The following is a 21,886-nucleotide window of genomic DNA, read 5'->3' on the forward strand; positions in this document are numbered from 1 at the left end:
CCTTTAAAACAGTCAGCCTGGACAGCAAACAGGAAGCTCTACTAATCTGCTGAAGACCTGTCCTTGTGGCCGGTGCTTCAGTGCCACACAGACCTCCTCAAGGGAACAGCAGTTCTCCCAGAGGCGCCATCTCCACCCCCAACCGGACAAACTGCTTGTTACTTATATGTTTTTTGAGCCCTTGTATAAGTATAAAAACCCAAGTTAGTCTACAACTTACACACAAAAATCTTGAAAATCATTAAAATTCAAGTAAAGAGACAGATGAATGATTAGCTGAAATCAAAGTGCCAAATTCAGCACAGGCCTGGCCGTGGCTACTGAGCAGCAGGCTCTCGAGTCCCTGCAGAGCGTCTCCTCCAGCATCGGTTTTCTCCCGCACAGAGCAGGCCCGGCCTTCGATGGCTCTGTGTGGCCTCGGCACACAACTCAGTGCCGAGACCACCTCTGCGCCGTCCTCAGCAGCCAGGACAGTAGCCCAGGCCATCCAGGCCACAGAAGACGCACAGCCCCCCGCAGGGACCTCCGCAGGCCTCCTGCAGTCGACACGCAACACAAAGTGCTGTCACTGTCCCAGAGTCCAAGGACCACGCACACACACCTGCAGCCCCCTAGGGTGTGACCTCGACTGCAAACGCCCGAAGCACCGCCTTGGAGATGAATCATTCAGCAACTACCCCCCGGGAGACAGCTCGGGGCCAGGCCTGTGCAGGTGCCCGCTCTGGGTGAGGCAGGAGGCAGAGAAGTGGCTGCAGCAGAAACTCAGGGTGCCGCCCACGGGAGGCGGACCCAACGGCACCCCGACGCCCTGGAGGCCTGTCCTCTGGGCCTGTGCAGCCCACCTGTCCCCGCCGAGTCCCACAAGCGGATGCTGCTGAGGGGCCATCCTTGCCAATGGGCAGGTGGGGCCCCTGTACAGTGGTGCCTCCTCCTCCGACAGGGACCTCGGGCTGGCCGGCCACCTGGACACCCTGCCAGCTCGTGGTTCTCGTTTCTCTCGGAGACCACCTGAAACCGTACCCACTGCTGCTCTGCCAGGCCCGCCGCATCTGCTCTACCCCCTCCGCCACCTTACCTGCAGATCTGTCTCAAAAGAAGGAAGATTCTTCTAGAAAGAGACCTGGCACGGGACATAGGAGCATCCCGTGTCCCATTCTCCTTCCCACGGCCCCGCAATTCCAAGCTCTGCCTTCCCAATGCCGGGTGCGGGTAACAGGCTGACACGCCGTGGGTGAGGGTGGGTACAAGTGCAGCGCTCGGGAACTGGTGTTCTCGTATAGACATGTGGATTTCTCTCACCTAGAAGCCAGCACCTCGACTCCGTAGATACACTCTCTGTAATGATTAACGTTCCGTGCCCACCTGAATGGGCGAAGCGCGTCCGTGCAGCCGGTAGAACATCGCTTTCAGGTGGGCCCCGAGGGTGTCTCTGGAGGAGGCTAGCGCTGAGTAAGAAAGACAGCCCTTCACTGAAGCACTGAATGAACAGGAGGCAGGGGAAGGTGGACTCCACTCTCCTGCCGGAGCCGAGAGCCCCATCTTCAGCCCGCAAGCACCAGCACCGGGTACCTGGACGTCCACCCCAGAGCCAGTGCACGCCACTGGCCCCTGGGTTCTCAGGCCTCTGGAATCAGACTGAACGCCACCTGGCCCCCAGCCTGCAGATGGCAGGCCCTGGGGCTTCTTGGCCGCTACGGGAGCCAACCCCTATAATAAATCTCTTCTTTCTCTCTTCCTACTGGGCTGGCCAAAAAGTTCATTTGGTTATTTTCTATAAGGTGGCTCTAGTAGCGCTTAGTTGTCTTTAAGTTCATTAGAAATAATTTTGTTAGACTATACTGTGACAGCTGTCACATCAGCATACATTTTAAAAAATCTAAATTGGTAAAATTTTTGTACAGCCATTTTAATATTGAGATGGAAGAAAATACGCAACATTTTTGGTGTATTATGCTTTATTATCTCAGTAAAGATAAAAACGAAACTGAAACTTAACAAAAGGTCTGTGCCGTGTGTGGAGGAGGGGCTGTGACCGATGGAACGTGTCAGAAGTGACTTGTGAAGTTTTGTGCTGGAGATTTCTCGCTGGACGATGCTCCACGGTCAGGTAGACCAGCTGAAGTTGACAGCGATCAAACCAAGACATTAATTGAGAACAATCAGTGTTCTACCACTTGGGAGACAGGTGACATATTCAAAATGTCCAAATCAATAAGGTTACTGGAGAAAAGTAAAAATGTGACTTTTATTTGACAGAAAAAGACACATGAACTTTTTGGCCAAGCCAATACCTACCCCCTGCTGGCTCTGTTTCTCTGGAGAACCGTGACCAGTACACACTCTGCGAAACCCACGCAAAGGAGTGCCAGGGCACAGGTCTGTAAATGCGCTGACGGCATCTTTGTAATTGCAAAAACTGAAAAACAACTCTTTACCGATGAGTCAATTATAGCATAACGTACTGAATTATGTGACCTGTATTATGTGACCTATGAATAAAACCCAGAGAGCATGAGGAATCTTCTCTAAAAAGAAAAAGCAAGACTCAGAAGAGAAACAGCACACACCATTTTCATAAAGATCAGCAACAAAAATGAAATAATTTATCATTTAGAGATACACATATAGGCAATACAATTTTTTAAATTATATCTTATCGATTACGCCACTACAGTTGTCCGGATTCCCCCCCGGTGCCCCCTCCACCCAGCACCCCCAGGCCCCCAGGCAGTCCCCCTCCACTGGTCATGGCCAGGGCTCGTGCGTGTAGGTTCTTTGGCTCCTCCGTGCCCTGTGCTCTACCTCCCACGGCTGTTCTGTGACCACCTGTTTGTGCTTCTCAGTCCCCTCCCCTCTTCACCCCCCACCCCCTGCCACCCGGCAGCCATCAGAACACGCTCCACATCCATGACTCTGTCTCTGTTCTTCCTGTTTGCTTGCTTGTTTTTTAGATTCAGTTGTTGATAGATATGTATTTTTTGCCATTTTATTGTTCATAGTGTTGATCTTCTTTTTCTTAAGTAAGTCCCTTTGACATTTCATTTAATAAGGGCTTGGTCATGATTAACTCCTTCAGCTTTACCTTGTCTGGGAAGCACTTCATCTGCCCTTCCATCTAAATGATAGCCTTGCTGGACAGAGTCATCCTGGCTGTAGGTCCTTGCTTTTCATCACCTTGAATACTTCTTGCCAGTCCCTTCTTGCCTGCAAAGTTTCTTTTGAGAAATCAGCTCACAGTCTTATGGGAACTCCTTTGTAGGTAACTAACTTCTTTTCTCTTGCTGCTTTTAAGATTCTCTATCTTTCACCTTTGGCATTTTAATTATGATGTGACTTGGAGTGGGCCTCTTTGCATCCATCTTGTTTGGGACTCTCTGTGCTTCCTGGACTTGCATGTCTATTTCCTCCACCAAATTGGGGAAGTTCTCTTTCATTATTTTTTTCAGATAGATTTCCAATTTCTTGCTCTTTCTCTTCTCCTTCTGGCACCCCTATGATGTGAATGTTGGACTGCTTGAAGTTGTCCCAGAGGCTGCTTATACTACCCTCATTTTTTTGGATTCTTTTTTCTTCTTCTTATGATTGGTTGACTTTTTCTTCTTTATGTTCCAAATCACTAACTTGATTCTGGGCTTCATCCATCTCCTGTTGTTTCCCTGTAAATTGTTCTTTATTTCAGTTAGTGTGTCCTTCATTTATTTCTGAAGTCCTCACTGAGTTCCCGGAGCGTCCTTATAACCAGTGTTTTGAACTCTGCATCTGATAGATTGCTTATCTCCATTTCGTTTAGCTCTTTTTCTGGAGTTTTTATCTGTCCTTTCATTTGTGCCAGGTTTGTCTCCTTGTTAGGCAGCCTCCCTGTGTTTGTTTCTGTGTATGAGGTAGAGCTGCTTTGATTCCACTTCTTGGTCATGTGGCCTGATGTAGTGGGTGTCCTTAGGGCCCAGTGGCACAGCCTCCCCTGTCACCCAAGCTGGCTGCTCGTGTGGGCTGAGTACACCCTCCCCTTGTAGTTGAGCTTTGGTTGCTGTTGGAAGATCAATGGGAGGGATTTATCCAGGCCAGTCAGCTGCAAGGACTGGCTGTGACCACTGACCACCGACCTCTGCCCTCCGTGGAGGATCAGCTGCGCAGGGGAAGGGTGCTGGCGCTCCAACGTGGTCTGTAGCTGTCCACTGGGTGCAATGGCCCTGGGATTTCCCAGGTTGTGCAGGCCAAGGTCAGCCCCCACCCGTGTTTTGCTGGCGGCCACCCTGCCTGAGCTGTAAACCCATCTGAGAAGGCTGCTGCTTGTGCTGGGTGTGGAGATTCGCAGGTGAAGCCAAGCTGTGAATCTAGGCTGGCTGCTGCTGGTGCGGGGCCTGGGGCTCAGAGGCCAGCTGTTGCCTGTTTGAGAGGATTTAGGACGTTGTGCAGCCTGAGCCAAGACCAGCCATCCTTGTGGAAAAGCAGCTTGCGTGGGCCCGTGAGTTGGGTGGGGCAGAGTCTCTAGGGATCTCCAAGGCGGGTCAGACAGTGGGAGCCAGACTGACGGAGTCTCAGAGACGGCACCAGTTTGTGGACTCTGTGGGGGGAGGGGTTAGGAAAGGGACAATGGCCTCTGCTCGCCTTGATGCCAGACCCTTCAGTTCCCCCGCTGTGTCCCGCTGGGGCCTTTCAAGCAGCTACCCCGGTGCTGGAGCTCAGAGGGAGGGAGTCTGAGCAGGTGAGTCCGTGTGCGGGCTCTTTAAGGGGAAAGCTTGGGGCTCCAGCAGTTTCTTCCACCGACTCAGTCCCCGCTGGTTTTTCAGCCAGAACTTGTGGGGACGTATCTTCCTGGCACTGGAACGCTGGGCTGGGGGGCCTGGTGTGGGGCTGGGACTCCTCACTCCCGAGAGATCCCTCCTGAATCTTTGTCCACCACACGTGGGTGTGAGACCAGCCTGTTCCACGTCTGCCCCTCCTACCAGCCTGGATGGATGCGGGTCTTTTTTTTTTTTTTATTAATTAATTAGTTTTTAGAGAGAAAAGAAGAGAGGGAGAGAAACATCAATGTGTGGCTGCCTCCCACGCACCCCTCAACCGGGGACCTGGCCCATAAGCCAGGCCTGTGCCCTGACTAGGAATCAAACCTGCAGCCCTTTGGTTTGCAGGCCGGGGCTCAGTCCACCAAGCCACACCAGGCAGGGAGGATGCGGTTTCTTTAATTCCTTAGTTGTCAGACTTCCATTTGACTCGATTTCTGCCAGTTCTGAGTGATGGTTGTTCCATATTTTAGTTGTAATTTTGATGTGGCTGTGCAAAGAGGCGAGCCATGTCTAGGCAATACAATTTTTAAAGGAGTTTTAAAAAAAGGAGTATGAATTGCTCTCAGCCTTTTGGCTGAGATCCAGTGTAAAGAGGGAAGTGATAAACACAGAATTCAAGGACAACGGTTACCTGAGAGCAGGAGGAAGAAGACGGGGAAGGGAGGGGCACACACTGAGAGCGCCCCGTGCTCCTTTCATTACCCTCCGTAACCCGTATGTCATGGGCATGTGCACAGACATCACCGGGGGGCATCCCCCACTGACCAGCACTTTCCTTCAGTGCGTGACACCCCACGCCCCTTCTCCAGCCCCTCGTCCTCTTCTGACCCGTCCTCTGCTTCCCCCACTGCCAAGCACCTTGAAATCAGCCCCTTCAATGGACTTGCTCAGCTTCCTCGCCACTGAGTTACTTTGCACGCAGCTCAGTCCGGCCCCTGCTCACACCCCCACCCACGCGAGTGGCAGGCCTCAGACACGGCCCCTCTGTTGTCACCTTTAGCACTTCCTCCCCTTCTTGGTTAACTTTTCAGAACATCTGTCAGGAAGGCTGCTGGGAGCCAGGCCTCCAGGGACGCTCGCCCTCCCCAGGTCTTGTTGGATGGACCAAGAAGGCTCTAAGGCTCTGACCCGCCACCGGCCGCTTCCCAGGTGGCGATGGCAACCTGGAGGAGGCACAGGCTCCCTCACTGCCCACAGTGAGAGCGGCGGGTCCCACACACAGGGTCCTGAGCTGCGACACCAATGTGCGGGGCCTGCGGCGCCTCCGATGGGCCTCCCGTCACTGAGCAGGACTCGGGGAGGAGGTGGGAGCACAAAGAACGGACGTGCTCGGGCTTGTGGCGTGTGCTGGACACAAGGCATCAAGGCCTTGGGCCCTGACCCAGGGGCCTCAGGCCCCACGCCGGCCCCACAAGTAACGAGCCCTCCCTCTCACCTCCCAGGAAAAACCCAGCCCCCAGCCCATGGCTGCCAAGCATGCGTCCCGCCCCCTGCCCCCGGCTCCGCGTGGCTTTTGCTGCTCTGCTCCCGTCTGCCTGCTCCTCCGTCTCCTCCACCTCGGGGCCAGCACTGTCCGGGACCTCGGCTCCACGCCTCCTTCTCCCCTCATGCTGGCTTGTGCCGAGGACCGAGGCTGAGGAGGGGAGCACAGGTCGTCTGCATGGAGACCCTTCCTGGCGACTGCGCGACCACCGGCGCACACAGGGCACCCAGACAAACGGGCTGTAACTTGTAAGTGCGACCCTTGAAAACTATTTGAGACTCCACTTGAAACCAGTGCAGTCAAAGGCCCGTGTGACTCCCAGGCAAATAAACACCTTGGAAAGAAGTATACCAGTAAAGGTAGAGGAGGAAAAATGCAAAATAGCATTTAGAACAGTGTAAGTAAAAGTCAAATGCCTGTGGGTAAAAGTTTTTGAAAAAAGGTACAATGCCCAACCGAGAGAGCGATGCAACACTTCTAGAAGGAGAAAACCCACACACGCCCGGGCTAGAAGACTCACATCAGAGGGAAGCGATCCCTCCCCCACCGACGCACAGGCCGTGCGACCCCATCGGCGCTCAGCAGGGCACGCGTGTGTGCGTGTGCACGCACGCATGTGACTTCACAAGATCATTCTCCGTCGCTCAGGAATGAAAGGAACCAAGAATAAACCAATCCCTTTGGAAGAGCAGGAGGTACCGGGACGTCCGCTCTGACGGTGAGAGGACAGCGCCGCAGCGAGGAGACAGCAAGCCGCAGGCGCAGGACAAATGAGCCGGTGGAGCTGAGGCCCTGAAACACCCCCGCCCCTCTCTGCACACTGGGTCGGTGCTGGGGAGCGGGGGCGCCAGCGTCCCACAAATGCCACTAGGGAGCTGGGTCTCCGCATGAAAATGCGTTAAATGCGACCTTAACTTCACAGCACGTAAAATTTTAATTTCGATTCCAGGCAAGTTGTAGGTCTAAATATGGAAGGCAAAACAATAAAAGCATAAAACTCATGTTCAGGAGTCCCAAGTCATATGTGGCTACTGAGTATTTGAAATGTGAGCAGGACTTTGAATACACAGCAGTCCCTCTCTACGTCATGGTTCACTTACCGCAGCCTCACTGTACCGCGGGGTTTTAAAAATATTATATTTAATTATTTATTGCGGATTTTTCGCTATATCGCGGGATTTCGTGGCACTGTATACATACGTATGTTGTTAAAGTTACGTAGGTTTAAGAGTGTAGAATAAATGTCAGGATCCTACTTCGCGCAGGGGGGGACCTAATACCCGCGGTGAGGGAATACAGTATAGTATGAAAAAATAAAAAAGACCTCGCTCATATTTTCTTATATTGAGTATAGGCTGAAATTAACTTAAGATATAGTGAGGCAGGAAAATAGAACATCGCCTGTTTCTTTTTAGCTTTTGGTATGTAACAACCAGAAAGTTTAAGTGGCTCGCATTTGTCATCCACGCATTTTTCTTTGGGCGGCGCTGACAGAAGGAAACACGCTGACAACGTGTCTGTGGCCTCACCAGGAAAAGCCGCTGGAAACAGCCGCAGGAGGCAGTCACTACGGAGAACTTGAGAGACGTGGCTGCGTTAATGACAACTTGTTTCCATCGAGACATTACAAACCCAGCAGACAAGGCGGCAGAGGGCGGTGACGTCCGCGACACACAGGCCTGAGGGGGCCTCGCACTACGGCCGTAAGGGAGCCCCCGCCCCGCCCCCACAGAGCAGTGACCCTCCCGGCATGGTCCATGAGCCCCAGAGCCCTGGGCCCCGACCCCCTTCTCAGCAGGTCCACTAGCAAAAACGACCTGCATTTCAGCACCAACACGTTCCTTGCTTTTCCACTGTGGTGACGTTCGCTGTGACGGTGCAGAGGCGCTGGCGGGAGGTACCGCCAGCCCCCCAGCGAGAAAGAGCGAAGGCCGCACAGCCAGGTGTACAGCACAGTGACCGTGGCGTCCGCCGCTGCTGCGCACTCAGGTTAGAATGACCAGCTCTGCTGAAGAATGTCCTTATGCCGTGAAATCGCTGCGTTCAATCTCAAGCCTTCATCCCAAGCCTGGATACTCTGTGACGCAACAGGAAGCGTGCCAAAGGTGTCTCCACAGTGTCCCCAAGAAAAGCACTGCGCGCGGCGCACTGAGCCAGTCACTTCATCCGTGAACCGTTACTCACATGGGAGAACATCTGCCAGACCAAATGAGGTCATTCAGACGGGCCATCTGCCAGACACGTTCTCAAAAATGAATGAAATGAGATTGTCACATCAAGGCAAACAGCTGCCACGATCTGTGGCCATCATTAAATCTGAGCTTTCAAGCAAAAACTAGAAGTTTGGCAAACCTGCACCCATCACTGGGCTCAAATGCTGCTCCACATTCAGGACTTTTCTGATGAGACTGGCGGTGACGGGGACAAACGTGAGCTGTCAGAGGCGCTGGCATCGGCTAGGGCCGCCTAACTCGAAAACCATTTTCTTAGAAAACGACCAATGTGTGACATTACGTGACCACGTACAGGGAAGAGACAATGAGTTTAAATGTAGCGACAGAGGGAAAATTCACTGATACCGTTTGACTCTAGCATCACAACTAACCACTAAGAAACTGCTTCTTGTCATGGTTTGGGGTGGTACGAGAGAAGAAAACCCAGAGTTATCTAAAAAGCTATTAAAATATTTCCTTCATATACTTTAATCAAAACAACCTATCACCCTGACTAGTGTGGCTCAGTGGGTCGAGGGTTGTCCTGCAAAACTAAAGGTCACCAGTTCAAATCCCAGTCAGGGCACAGGCCTGGGCTGTGGGCCGGGTCCCGATTGGGGGGCTTTGTGAGAGGAAGCCACACATTGATGTCTCTCTCACACGTGGAGATTTCTCTCCCTGTTTCTCCCTCCCCTTCCCTCTCTCTAAAATAAATAAATAAATCTTTAAAAGAACAACTTAACCTATCACAACAGACTGAGAATCTAGCATCTTAGATTTTCAAAATGATGCCACTGAATTATTTTTTAGAAAATAGTTTTCATTAAAAAATGCACTGCTGATGCTCACGTGCAGTCCGTTAATGATAGCAATTTCCCGTGACACAGCAGCTCCTTTCCCATGTGAACACGTGAAGACGTGGGAGTGTGTGCTCCGCATGCGTCCCTCCCGCAGCCGAGCCGGAAACCGCTCCCACGCGGCACCGTCCCGCGGGAGCCACACAGCCATGGTGCTGAAGCAGCGACGCTTGTGATCTCAAGCACAACGTCAGACAGAATAAACGGGACACAGATCAACGCAGCTGCACTGAGTTTGTGTCAAGTTCAAGAGCAGAGAAGCACGGACTGTGTGGGGGGTGTGCAGGCGCTGCAGCGCGGAGGGCAGGTGCGGGAGCTCTGGGGGGGCAGTCAGGGCACGCAGGGGTGTGGCTGCGGGCAGTGCTGGGCTTGAACGCGTGTGGCACAGAACTCACTCCACACAGATCTGCAATCACGGTGACACGGGTCAACTTCTCTGCTAACAAGGGGACTACAAAATGAGACCAAGTCAAGCTGGCCTCTTTGCTGACTGCAGGGGATCCCCCTGACACAGGCCACACCCAGGGACCGAAGACCCCGGGGTGCGAAGGAGGGGGAGGGAGCTGGCACAGCCCCACAAACAGCAACAGCCCTTTACACAAAGGCGCCGCCTGGACCGTTTCAGCGCGAGTGAAGGAGCAACGCACCAAGACTCACGCGTTCCAACCCATACTCACCCAGCTGAGGTCACGGACGCAAAGACAGAAACGCGTATAAAAAAAAAGGACAGATATACATGCGCAGTGGAGGTCCTAACTGATACTACTCAGAAGCTGACAGATTTACACAGAAGGATTTCCGAACATGATTAACAAGGGAGGACTGAGCTCTCCATCGAAACCCCGAGAAGACATCTTCAAGCTCACACAGAACATTCAGAGAAACTTAACCATGTATTGGTATAAAAGACCACAAACCACAATCTCCAACTATAATAGCATTAAATTAAAAGTCAGTACAATTAGACTTCCGGCCAAGACAGAGGCCTAGACAGACACACTGCATCTCCCTCCACAACTAAGGAACACAACTACCTCAGAACTAGAGACAACCAGAAGTTCCAGAAAATCAAGCTGCATGGAAGTCCAGCGAACAAAGATATAAAGAAGAAACACTCACCCAGACAGGTAGGAGGGGCGGAGCCCAGGTGGAGAGGACACAGTGTGGTGGTGGCAGCAGTGGTGGCAGCAGCAGGCCGGGGGAAAGCGCAGTCACACGTTTTAAAAAGTCGGGAGGGACACCTGGGGAGCACTCCCAGCTCCTCACCAGACCTCACAGCTCACAGTCTCAGCTCCGGGGAAAATCAAGCCTCATTGCCTCTGACTGTGCAGACCAGTGGGGGTTGGGGCAGAGAGAGAAACTGCCGGTCTCTCAGCAGAGTCCGCTTGTTTAAAGGACCCCACGGTCCTAGAACATCCACAGACCCACCCACTCTGGGAACAACACCAGGGAAGCAGCTAGAGGGGTGCCAGTCCCATACGGAAGTGGGAGAGGTGCCTGGAAAAGGGGCGAGTGCTGGTCAGGCGGCATTGTTCCCTCTCAGACCCCTCCCCCACATACAGCGCCACAACGTGGTGAAATGGGTCGCCCTGTACTGATGAATCCCTAAGGTCCCGCCCCTTACAACGTAATAAGGGTGACAGCTCTGCCTGGGACGCAGAGGCAAACACACACAGGAGACTTCCGGCCTAGACTGACACACTACATCTCCCTCCACAACTAAGAAGGACTACAACTACCGCAAAACCAGAAATAACCAGAAGTTCTAGAAAATAAATGGAAGTCCAACGTATGAAGTTATAAAGAAGCAGTGCTCATCCGGACAGGTAGGAGGGGCACAGCTGAGGCGGAGAGGTCAGGCTGTGCTGTCTGCAGCAGCAGCGGTGACGGGAGCAGGACAGCAGTGAGCACACCCGTATTTAGGGGGAGGCGAGAAGCACCTGGGGAGCACCCCCGGCTGCAGACCAGACCTGTGAGCTTGTGATTCCAACGCCAGGGAAGGCAGGCCTCCATTGCATAGGACAGTGGGAATGGAGGGGGTGGGGACAGAGGAGGAGACTCCCGGTCTCTCAGCGGAGAGTGAACGGCAGGAATCCATCTTGGACCCCTGCCCCCACAGAAAACACCACAGTGTGGTGAGACGGGTCACCCAGTTGTGATAAGTGCACAGGGCTCTGCCCCCTGTAGCGCAGGAGGTGTGACAGCCCTGTCCAGGAAGCAAAGGTAAACACAAAACGGTCAGGACGGCACAGATCATGATAGAGATCCCGGTGACGCAGCTGACCAGGCAGCAAAGATCTAATCTAATGAAGCAGCAGACAGGAAATCTTTCTGAGGCTCAGTTCGGAGCTTTGGTTATAAAAACGCTTACAGACCTGACAGCAGATCTTACACAAGACGGGGAAGGAATGAACGCTAGTCCTGCTGAAAGGAACAAAAACACATACAACACTAGTGGTGACGGCGAGAAAAGCAGGGATCAAATCAACACATCGGAACACAGGGAAGGAACAAACAGTCAACCAGTGCAGAAAGAGGAAATGAAAAGTGAGGAAAATGAGGAGAGGCTCAGAAACCTCTGGGACAGCTAGAAGCGGGCCAACATCCAAATCTTAGGGCTGCCAGAGGGTGAAGAACAACAACTAGAAATTGAAAAATTATGTGAAAAAATAATGAAGCAGAACCTCCCTCACTTGGGGAAGGAAATAGACTTACAGGCCCAGGAAGCACAGAGAGTTCCAGAAAAACTGGACCTAGAGAGAACCACACCAAAACACATTATAATAAAAATGTCAGAAATTAAGGATAAAGAGAGAATCTTAAAAGCAGCAAGAGAGAAGAAGAGAATTACGCACAAAGGGGTCCCAATAAGACTACCAGCTGATTTCTCAAAAGAAACTCTGCAGGCAAGAAGAGACTGGCAAGAAATATTCAAAGTCATGAAAAGCAAAAACGTACAACCACGATGACTCTGTCCAGCGAAGCCGTCATTCTGTATAGAAGGGCAGAGAAAGTGCTTCCAGGACAAAGTAAAACTGAAGGAGTTCATCAGATCCAAACCACTGTTCTATGAAATGTTAAAGGGACTTGTTTAGGAGAAAGAGGATCAAAACTCTGAACATTAAAATGAAAACTGTATCACAACAACCAACAACAGAAACTAGGGAACCGAAACAAAGGCAGACTAAGTAAGCAACGAGAGTGGGAAAAGAATTATAGGCAGGGGAACATATTGGGGGGAGGTCAGCGGGGGGGGGGGGGGAGATGGTGCAGGAAGTAAGAAGCACAGGAGGAGGGAGTGGAGCCGACAGGAAGAGGCTGAGAAGAACTGTACGCACAACCAATGGGCATGGACTAGGGGGGGACTGGAGGGAGGGGGTCACTGGTGGAGGGGAGCAGAGGGAATAGGAATTGGGACAACGGTAACAGCGTAAACAATAAAGCACAGTAAAAAAATAATAATAAAAATAAATAAGTCAGTACAATTAAAGGTAATCCAAGAGATATATGTCTGGGTATTTACAAATACTTCTAGACAATTCATGGTTAAAAAGAAACATAATGAAAATAGAATAATATTTAAAATTGGGCCAATACAACTAACATTAGAAAACCCAGAGCAGCAGGTAGGTTTCCAGCGCAGAGGAGAGAGGAGAGAGGAGTGAGGCCGCCAGGCAGGGCCGAGCGCGACGCAGGAAGGCCGCGAGGAACCGCGGGAGAGCGCGGCGCTTGCATCTGAGGCCGCGCACAGCAGGACGACAGAGACGCAGGCTCGGTGGCTGCGTGCAGGCCGTGGGCCCATGCGCAGGCCGGTTGTCTCCCTCCTTCTCCCAAGGAGGCAGCCCGAGCAGGGCTCAGGTTCCCACAGGTGTCCCGGAGCAGATGGCAGCCAAGCGCAGGCTCCCGGACCCCAGAGAGCAGCCCCCCAGACAAGCAGCCCGCTGCGCAGGCGCGCCCCTCTCCCACGTCGCCCTGGCTGACGGCTGTCTGCGCTGACCACCTCCCCCCAGAACAGAACTGAGCACCCCAGAGCAGCAGACGAGAGTCCAGTGCCTCTGGGAGGAGGGGGAGGAGACGGTGAGGGACAGACAGTGACATGCTCTCGCATGTGACTTCTGACGTTCACCCGCGTCCCACGGCACGCGTTCACCACACACACACACCAGCAGCAACTCATGCAACAGGCAAAGTGGAAGGAGCAGCATTTTAAAACTTAAAAAGCTCTTCTTCGAGCCCTGGCTGGTGTGGCTCAGCAGGCGGGAGGTCATCCTGCAGACTGGAAGGACTCTGGTCGGTCTGGTTCCCAGGCAGGGCCCCAGTTGGGGGCGAGCGAGAAGCAACTGACTGATGTTTCTCTTCCTCTCCTTCTCCCTCCTCCTCTCTCTCCCTCCCCCTCTCTCTAAAAATAAACAACTAAGATCTTTAAAAAATATTGATAGCCCTCTTGCCAGACTGGTTAAAAAAAGGAGGGGGCAGAAACATGAAGAATCCAAAGAGTTGCATCCACAGATATGGTAAGAACTGAAGAGAGACCATCCACACACAACTGCATACCAGTAACTGACAATTTCTAAGAGTACAATTTACCAAAACTAACACGAAGAGAAATGGAAAATTAAAAAATTAAGGCAGAAGCTGACATGTTGCCCAGAGCCGTGCAAGGCGTTAGAGAGCAGGCAGGGGTGGGTGGGGGCGGGCAGGCAGGGCCCAGGCGAGTGGTGTGAGCGCGGACGGCCTTTGGGCACCTGCACTGTCCCGGCACAAGCCAGGGCCGCAGCAGATCCAGGGCGCACGAGAGGGAAGGAGTAACCAGCGACCAAGCCTTGCCGGGGGAGGGAGGGGATGGGCACTTGGAAGCCCCAGCCAGAAGGGCCTCCCTCTGCCATGGGGGAGGGGGCGAGGGAGCAAGGGCCTGGGGTAAGCGCCAGCTCCGCCCTGAAGTGGGGAGGTCAGGGGCTGCGCTGAGCGGGCGGTAGAAGGGGAGGTCCGCGCCCTCCTGGGTGCAGTGGCGCAGCCAGAGCGCTAGCCCAGACCGGAAGCAACCCACGTCGTCAACTGGGAGTGAGGAGCAGGCCGCGCGAGGCTCTGCCCTCAGTTCTGCGACGCAGCCCTGGGCCCGCGGCAGGGCTCTGGGACACGCTGCCGAGGGCAGGCCATGCGACGGAGGCCGGTCAGCGGTGAAGGGAGAGGGTGCTGCCCGCGGAAGGGAGCTGGCGGGCTGGGGCTGGTCCCACAGCTGCGCGCATCTGTCCCAACTCACTGAACCAGATGCACTTAGAAAGGATGAATTTTACATGTAAATCACCTGTTTTTTAAAAAGGCCAGCAATTTTAACAGAGAGACCTTTACAAAAGTAACAGAAGGATTAAGTCTACACGCACAGGCCCAGGTGACGCTCCTGTGATCCCCGAGGTCCCGCCTGCTGACCCGAGAGAGAGCCTCGCTGGAGGGTGCGTTACCCAGACAACGTGGGAGCCAGGAAGCGAGGCCTCCGCAGGGCAGGCCCCACCGTGCGCGACTGTGGGTGCTCCCACCTGCCTCCCTCCCCGGGTGAGCAGCAGCAACCCCTCCAGAGGTGCGGGCAGGCTGACCCAGGAGCAGTACTGGGCACGGCAGGAAGGAGGAGCTAAGCTGAAGCAGAGAGAGGAAGGGTTACCTGGGGGGAGACTGAACACTGCCACCAACAGCCAGTGGCCGGGGAACAAGCCAGTGTCTGTGACACTACACAGCCTTCTATCAAATCCGGGGGAAAGCCCGGCCAGGTGCTCAGCTGGGTACCATCCCAAACACCAGAAGCTGTAACTCTGTTTCCCAGTCAGGGCACCCCCTGAGGCTGTGGGTTCAACCCCAGACAGAGTGCATACAGGAGGAGGCAACGGTAAGTGTTTCCCTGTCACACGGACGGTTCTCTCCCTGCTCCCCCCGCCCCTTCTTCGCTGTCTCTAAAATCAATAAAAACATATCCTCAGGTGAGGATTTAAAAAAAAAAACAAAAAAAACCTGGGGGAAGACCAAACAGTAAGTGCACACGGAGAGGAAGCAGACGTGAGGTGACGGGGAAGCTGATGCGCACCTGCCCACCTCCCCATCCCAGCGAGGGGCTCCCCCGCCGGTCCCCCTCTCCATCCACTCCCTCACGCACTCACTGACTCCAGTACCTGGGGCAGCTCACGCACGCAGGGCTCAGCACTGCCTGAGTGAGCAGGGGCTGCGGAGGGGGCTGAGGGGGGCGGGGCAGCACAGGCGCACGGGGGAGGGGGTGAGAGTGCACTCCAATTTTGAGGTTTAGCTACAAAGCACTAGGACTGAGTTGGGGTGCTGCCCTCAAGGAGACCCCCAAACAGAAGTCGCTGGCTCGGGGGCAGGCAGCGAGGACACAGATGAGACCGAGGAGGCAAACACTCGCCACGCTGTCCCAGCACCGACGTGGAGAGCAGCCCCAGGTCAGAACGCAGGCGTCCGAGGGCTGCGCTTGCCCGCTGCGGCCAGGAGAGCAGCGGAGCCTGGATGTGAGGCCTCTAACGGCCACGGAAGCCAGCACCTTCCAGAACGAAGGGCAAATCCGAAAGCCCGTGCACAGCCTGGGCCCCTGAGCCGCAGTCTGGCCCAGCATCGGACCACGGGGTGGCCTTCCGCACAAGCCTGGGCCTCAAGGAAGGCCCCGTCCCGCTGCAGCATGAAATCTTGGGGGACAGGCAAAACCTGGACCTGAGAACTGTATGAGCGCTTCAGGTGAGTCGGCAGCACACAGAAGTGTCTAAAACCAAGCCAGTGCAGCTTTTCAGCAACTGCTTCACCGAAGAAGCCCGAGACCAGACTGCCCATGCTGTGTACGGAGGGCAAAGCCCCGCTCCCTCCCACAGGCGGGACAGGGAAGACCTGAAGGCCCAGTGGCAGGAGACTGGAGCGGGGACCAGAGGGCAGCACGGGAGGGAGTTCCTCCTGGAAAGCAGACGCCCCCCACCCGTGGGCTCGGGAAGCCAGGGGCGCATGCGCCCGCAGGGCACTCACCCCAGGCGGGTCCGGGCCGCTGCACCTCTCCTCCTTCTCCACGGTGCGCCGGCAGTCCGGGCACACCCAGAGCGGCAGGTGCAGCACGCTGCTGCCCTTGGGAGCCATGGAGAGGGCCAACGTGCTGGCGGTTTTCATCCCGCTCTCGAGGAGGGACGAGTCCTTCCGCTCGCTTCTGCACAGAAGACAGTAATCCCCAGCGGCGTAGGGCGGAGCTCGATGATTCACGCCGAAGTTAAAAGGAGTCTGGAATTTTAAAAAATTTCTATGTTTAAAACATGATCCACAGAAGCAAGATCATTAAAAAAAATCACACGATGTGCATGTGTGTTTACAGAAGCACACAGGATAACTGTTGAGTGAAACTGTCCCTGGTGTCTAGAAACTCACCAGGCTTCCAACACAAGGGGTGAGGGCCCCTCAGCTGGGGTCAGGGACTGCCCACGAGCCCTTCCCCCACACTCTGCATTAACTCCCGCAGGGGGGGAGTCAGTCACAACCCTCAGACCGAGGAGGAGCCAGGACGCCCTACCGCCACCCACATGTGAAGCCACCAGTCCAGGAGTGTCTGCACAGGTGCTCAACTCCAGCCGCCGCCAAGGTGGGCTGTCCACGCTCACCGGCAGGGGCCTGCTGGTGGTCACTCACCCCCGTCCCAGCCTCCTTTCCGGCTTGACAGCAGTTATGCTGAATTCCTGTCCAGCTACCCAATGGCAATGTCCACTTTTTCAGAAAGGTCTTGACTACGGGGGAGGGTGGGCGCTTCCGAGGCAGGAGGAAGAGGCAAGGTGGCTGCCCTAGAGCCTCTCCAAAGGAGATCAGCCGCCCAGCAGGAGAGGGGAGTCGGCCTTTAAAACACTCAGGCTCTCAGGTTAAAAACACACCTAACGTCACAAGCGCAACAAGCAGAGGCCAAGATTTGCACCCACATGGGCGTGAGCCCAGGGCGAGCTGTCTGCACGTGAGAGGAGCCACCCCGTACACCCTGAAGAGCGGCTCGGGAGAGACGCGCTAGGACACGGGTGCGCAGGGAAGCTCTGCCAAGGGCCTGGGCCCCAGCACAGGCAGGACTGAGGCGACAGGAGCCCGGGACACAGACCTCTGGCGTGTGGAGCGCCCCTACCACGGCGCGCATCAGGTGCGGTGTGTCCCAGGGCTCCTCTGGCTGGACGTCAGGGGTTTCACGTCTCCAGCACCCCCAGAGGCCCCTCCAATGCCCCCCCACCAGCCATTCGGGCCTGCCAGCTCCCCCTGGGCTCCACCCGACCCTCCTGCGCCGAGAGCACGGGCACAGGCGCACGGCCGGCTCCCCTCAAAGCCCAGCATGGCCTTCGGGGATCAGGGACCCACAGGGGCTGAATCAGTGAACAAGTGACAGCAGCACTGGGACCAAAGGGGGACTGGCACGCAGATCCTTAACCTGCGTCTATGAGCCAGTGATGAAAACTGTGACACGGGCCATATCCCAGGGTCCCAAGGGTTCAAGCAAACCCAGCTCGGCAGCCACTTGAACTCTGAGACGTGAGGGGTGCTCTACAAGGCCCCAGGCCACTGCTCACACCTCAGAACACCATGGCAGTCGCCGTGTTCTCTGTCCCAACAGGTCTGAGAAGTCGAAAATAACGGCCGCGGCCAAGAGCACGCTGACCATACCCTCGGTAACGCCACCGCCTGTCCCTCATCCAGGGACACAGCCCCTAGCACCCACCGAGCAGCACCGCCTTCACCTCGTCCTGGGCCACCTCCTCACCCAGCGAAGGAGAGGCTGGGCTCCGAGGTTAGAGGCCTCCCAGCCAGAAATCACGAGAGCCAGAACTGACTCCAGAGCACCCAGTCTAGCAACCACGCGTCTGTCTGCCCGTCCATCAGTCCATCCATCAGCATTCCCTGGCCCAGGCAGAGCCCCGTCCGGGGACAGTAATATCCTTGTCAAAGACTGTGACCATAAATAAGTTAGGGAAGTAAAAAGCACTGAACACCAGACAGTGGTCACTGAGGAGGCTGCAAACACAGGAGAGATTGCCGGGGGCTGGCTGGTGCCCTTCAGGGTGGCAGTGAGGCCTCCTCCGGGGGACAGCTGGACACCTGGAGGCCACACACGGCTGCGGGAGGGGCACCCAGAGAGCATGCACAACGGCCCGGGGTGCAGGAGGCCAGAGGGGGGCGGTGCCGTGAGCCAGGAGCGACCCGGCCTCCTCCTCTAACAGGCTGACAGCAGGCTGCGTGCGCAGCAAGAGCACGGGAGACGCGCTCTGTGCCTCAGCAGCGAGGGGCTGCGAGGACACTGCGACGGCGGAGCTGACAGGCCGCGGGGGAAGCAGAGTCAGGAGGCAGAGGAGGAGCAGCGGACTGGGCTTGTGGAAAGCTCCGAGGCGGGAAGGTATCTGAAACCCACTGCAGGCCGGGCCCGCGGCGAGGCCAGACAGCAGGACGCGGTGATGGGTCGCAGGGAGGTCCTGCTGGTTCCAGAGGGACAGCAGACTGGTAACACAGACACGACGGGCTCACGTCCTGGGGCAGTAAGTGCCCTCCAGGAAGAAAACGGAGCTGCCTGGGGTGGGGAGTGGGACCACAGGACATAGTGCGACCGAGAGCCAAGCGGAGGGGAGACCAAGAGCAGCCATGGGCGGACCTGGGAGGGGCGCTGGGAGCCCAGCAGCTGCGGGCAGGGCGAGGGAGCAGGTGGCGGGGCTCAAGTCTCATCTTAGAAAGAAACCTGCTGTGCGAAAAGTGACCTCTGGGGATGCAGGAGGAGCAGCGTGGTCAGACTCGGGGTGTCCAAGGCAGAGCCACAGGACCTGCCAATGGGCCCGAGGATATGACGAGGACGGGCCAGCCGCCCGGGCACTGGGCGTGCCAACAACACAGATGCCAGACACAGGGGACAGGCTGGGGCAAGGCGGGGACCCAGGGTGGGCTCCGGCCGCTGCCCGTGTGACGTGAGGGCTATTCCCGAATGAGACGCTCAGGGAATTGGAAGCAAGTGCATACATCATCTGGGGTCACTGGCGTGCGAGGCCCGGAAAGCCATGGAGCTAGATGTGATCGTCCACGGGCGTCAGAACTTCCTGACGCTCGAGCGACAAGCTCAGGTACAAGCCAGTTCTCCAAGGAGGGGACACTCGCCACAGGGCGCACAGGCGCACACAACGCCTGGCTATGGTTCAAATTCAGCACCAGCCGCCGCCCCTCCCAGGGCTGCTCTCCCATGATTAAACGCGAAGCACACGTGTAAATCCCACTGAGCCCCATAAAGACACTTCACAGCTGCGCTGAGGCAGAGCTGAGGCCCCAGGAGCTGAGGCCCTTGTGCTGTGCCCCCGCGAGGCCATCACCGTCATCGAGGCCATGGACATGCCCTTCCCCCAATCTGCTTTGGGCCCCTCTGTACCCTGTTGCTCCTCACTCCCCTCTCCTCCAACCCAGCCCCAGCCCCGGGCAGCCACTGGACAGAGCTCTGTCTCTAAAGACTCGTTTGCCCCTTCTGGAACGCTGCCTATCCATAAATGGGCTTCCACAACACCGGCTTCCGTCTGGCTTCCTTTGGGGGCACCGTTATTTGGTGGTGACGCCCGCGTGCGAAGGCCGCAGGCACGTGCTCCTTTTGCTCGCTGAGGACCGCCGCAGGGCTGGGGAGCCACGCCTGGCTTACGCATCCCCCCCGCGTGAAGACGCTCTGGTTGTTTCCGGTCCGGGGCTCCCACAGAGCACAGCTGCTAAGAACCCACACGCACAGCTCTTGCTTCTCTTGCACAAAGGCCAAGGAACAGAATGTTTGGGTCATGGGGTGGGGGTGTGTCTAACTTTTAAGAAACTTCCAAACTTCCTCCCAAGAGCACTGTTGGAGAGTTCACGTGAGCCCCATCCTCATGGGCATGGCGGGTTGTTCTAACTGTAGCCATGGTAATGACCGTGTGGCAAGTCTCACGGTGGCTTTCTAGTGGTCAATACAACTAACTCTTTGGCTTGGCTCAGGCTCATCAATTTTATTAATCTTAAAAGCATTAGCTTTTGGTTCCATGGATTTTCCATATTTAAAATAGTTTTTCATTAATGTTTGCTTTTGTTATTTTCTTTCTTTGGGTGTAACTGGCTCTTTCGATCTTCCACTTTTTTAAGGTGGAGGCAGAGGTCACCGACCCCTTTCTCTTGCATAAAGAGGTGGGTGGTTGGTGCTATAAATTTCCCCGTAAGTACTGCTTTGGCTGCATTTTACAGATTTTGATATGTTGTGTTTTCATTCTCATACAGTTCAACGTTTTTTCTTATTTCCCTTGATTTATTTTTTGACTCATGGGATGTTTAAACTACAGTTTAGTTTCCTAATATTTGTTGTTTTCTAAGTATCTTTCTGTTACTGATTTCTCATAAATTCCATCGTCGTCAAAAAGGTACTGTGTACAATTTTAATTCTTCCAAATACACGAACCTTTTTTAGGGCCCAAACATGATCTAGTTTGGTAAACGTTCAACATCTCCTGTGAACAGCGGCTTTCTGCACGGCCAGGCTCACTCCCAGCAGCAGCCGGGGCTGCCCGTCCTCTCCGTGCTGCAGCTGCCTCACCTAAAAGCACCTGCGCCACAGGCCTGCCACGGCCTGCCACGGGGAACACGTGGTACACCTGAAGGTGCTCGGGGCCCAGCTGGCACGAGGTTAGCCCACGTCCCAACTAACGGAGAGCAGCCCACTGCAGACGGCTGCCCTAGGGAACTGAAAGGTCATCTGACTACACGCAGTGAGAGTGACCTTTAAAAAACGTATCACCTCTGCACTGTGGCCTCAGGATCTCAAGATATGTATTTTAAATTGCTCACTCTGTTCTTGGGGTTAAGACACATTTTCCTTTTCACGACACTGAATCTATGTTTTAGAGTTGTTAAGCAAAGTTAAGTGAGAAGAGACTAGATCGCCATGAGCTGAAGTCCTAGGAGTTCCCCTGGAGGAGCTGGCCCTCCTAGAGGCGCCACAGGAAAGTACGCCTCCTCCCATCCACGCCCAGGCAATCAAAGGGGAAGACCCAGTGGCCAAGTGGCCATCTGGTTAGACGTGCTTTCTCTCCTGGTGGCAAGCGCACTGAATGCAAAGAAAGGTAAATGCAGACAAAACATGTTCCCAGAAACATGCGGTGAGAAATGAACCTCACACAGAGAAAAGGGCCGACTCCCCCACACCCCCACTTCTTCATGCAGTCACTGCCTAGTGAGAACCTACAGGTGCTGAAGACGGATCTGAAGACCAAACGCATTGCTCTGGCTCTTAGGGAAATGGTCTGGGAGCGGACTCTTCAGCAGAATCAAGGAGTATGAACATACGAGTACATGTGTGTTACTCCAGAAGCTCCGAGGAGAGGAGGTGGCTTGGGCCAAGAGCCAAGTGCTGGACATGGATCTCCCACAGCCCTCCTGTGGCTGCAGAGGCGGCACTATCACCACATTTTTAAGTTGCGAGAGCTCCCCCATCATCACAGAGCCAGTATGCAAGCCCAGGCGCCCCGACCCAGGACCAGTGCTCACATACCCGCAAACTCGCCTGGG

General features: G+C 55.0%; 1 protein-coding gene across 1 annotated transcript in view; it reads right to left on the reverse strand.

Annotated features, from left to right (window-relative positions):
- FAM193A (family with sequence similarity 193 member A) overlaps window positions 1–21,886 on the reverse strand; it is a 96,500-nt gene that overhangs the window by 55,620 nt on the left and 18,994 nt on the right. Inside the window, exon 2 of the mRNA XM_090267158.1 lies at window positions 16,352–16,597. Coding sequence (XP_090123284.1) covers window positions 16,352–16,597 — 246 coding nt within the window. The remainder of the gene's footprint in view (window positions 1–16,351; window positions 16,598–21,886) is intronic.

The sequence above is a fragment of the Furipterus horrens genome, unplaced genomic scaffold (genome assembly GCF_987537825.1).
Source record: "Furipterus horrens unplaced genomic scaffold, mFurHor1.1.pri manual_scaffold_2, whole genome shotgun sequence".
Classification (NCBI taxonomy): domain Eukaryota; kingdom Metazoa; phylum Chordata; class Mammalia; order Chiroptera; family Furipteridae; genus Furipterus; species Furipterus horrens.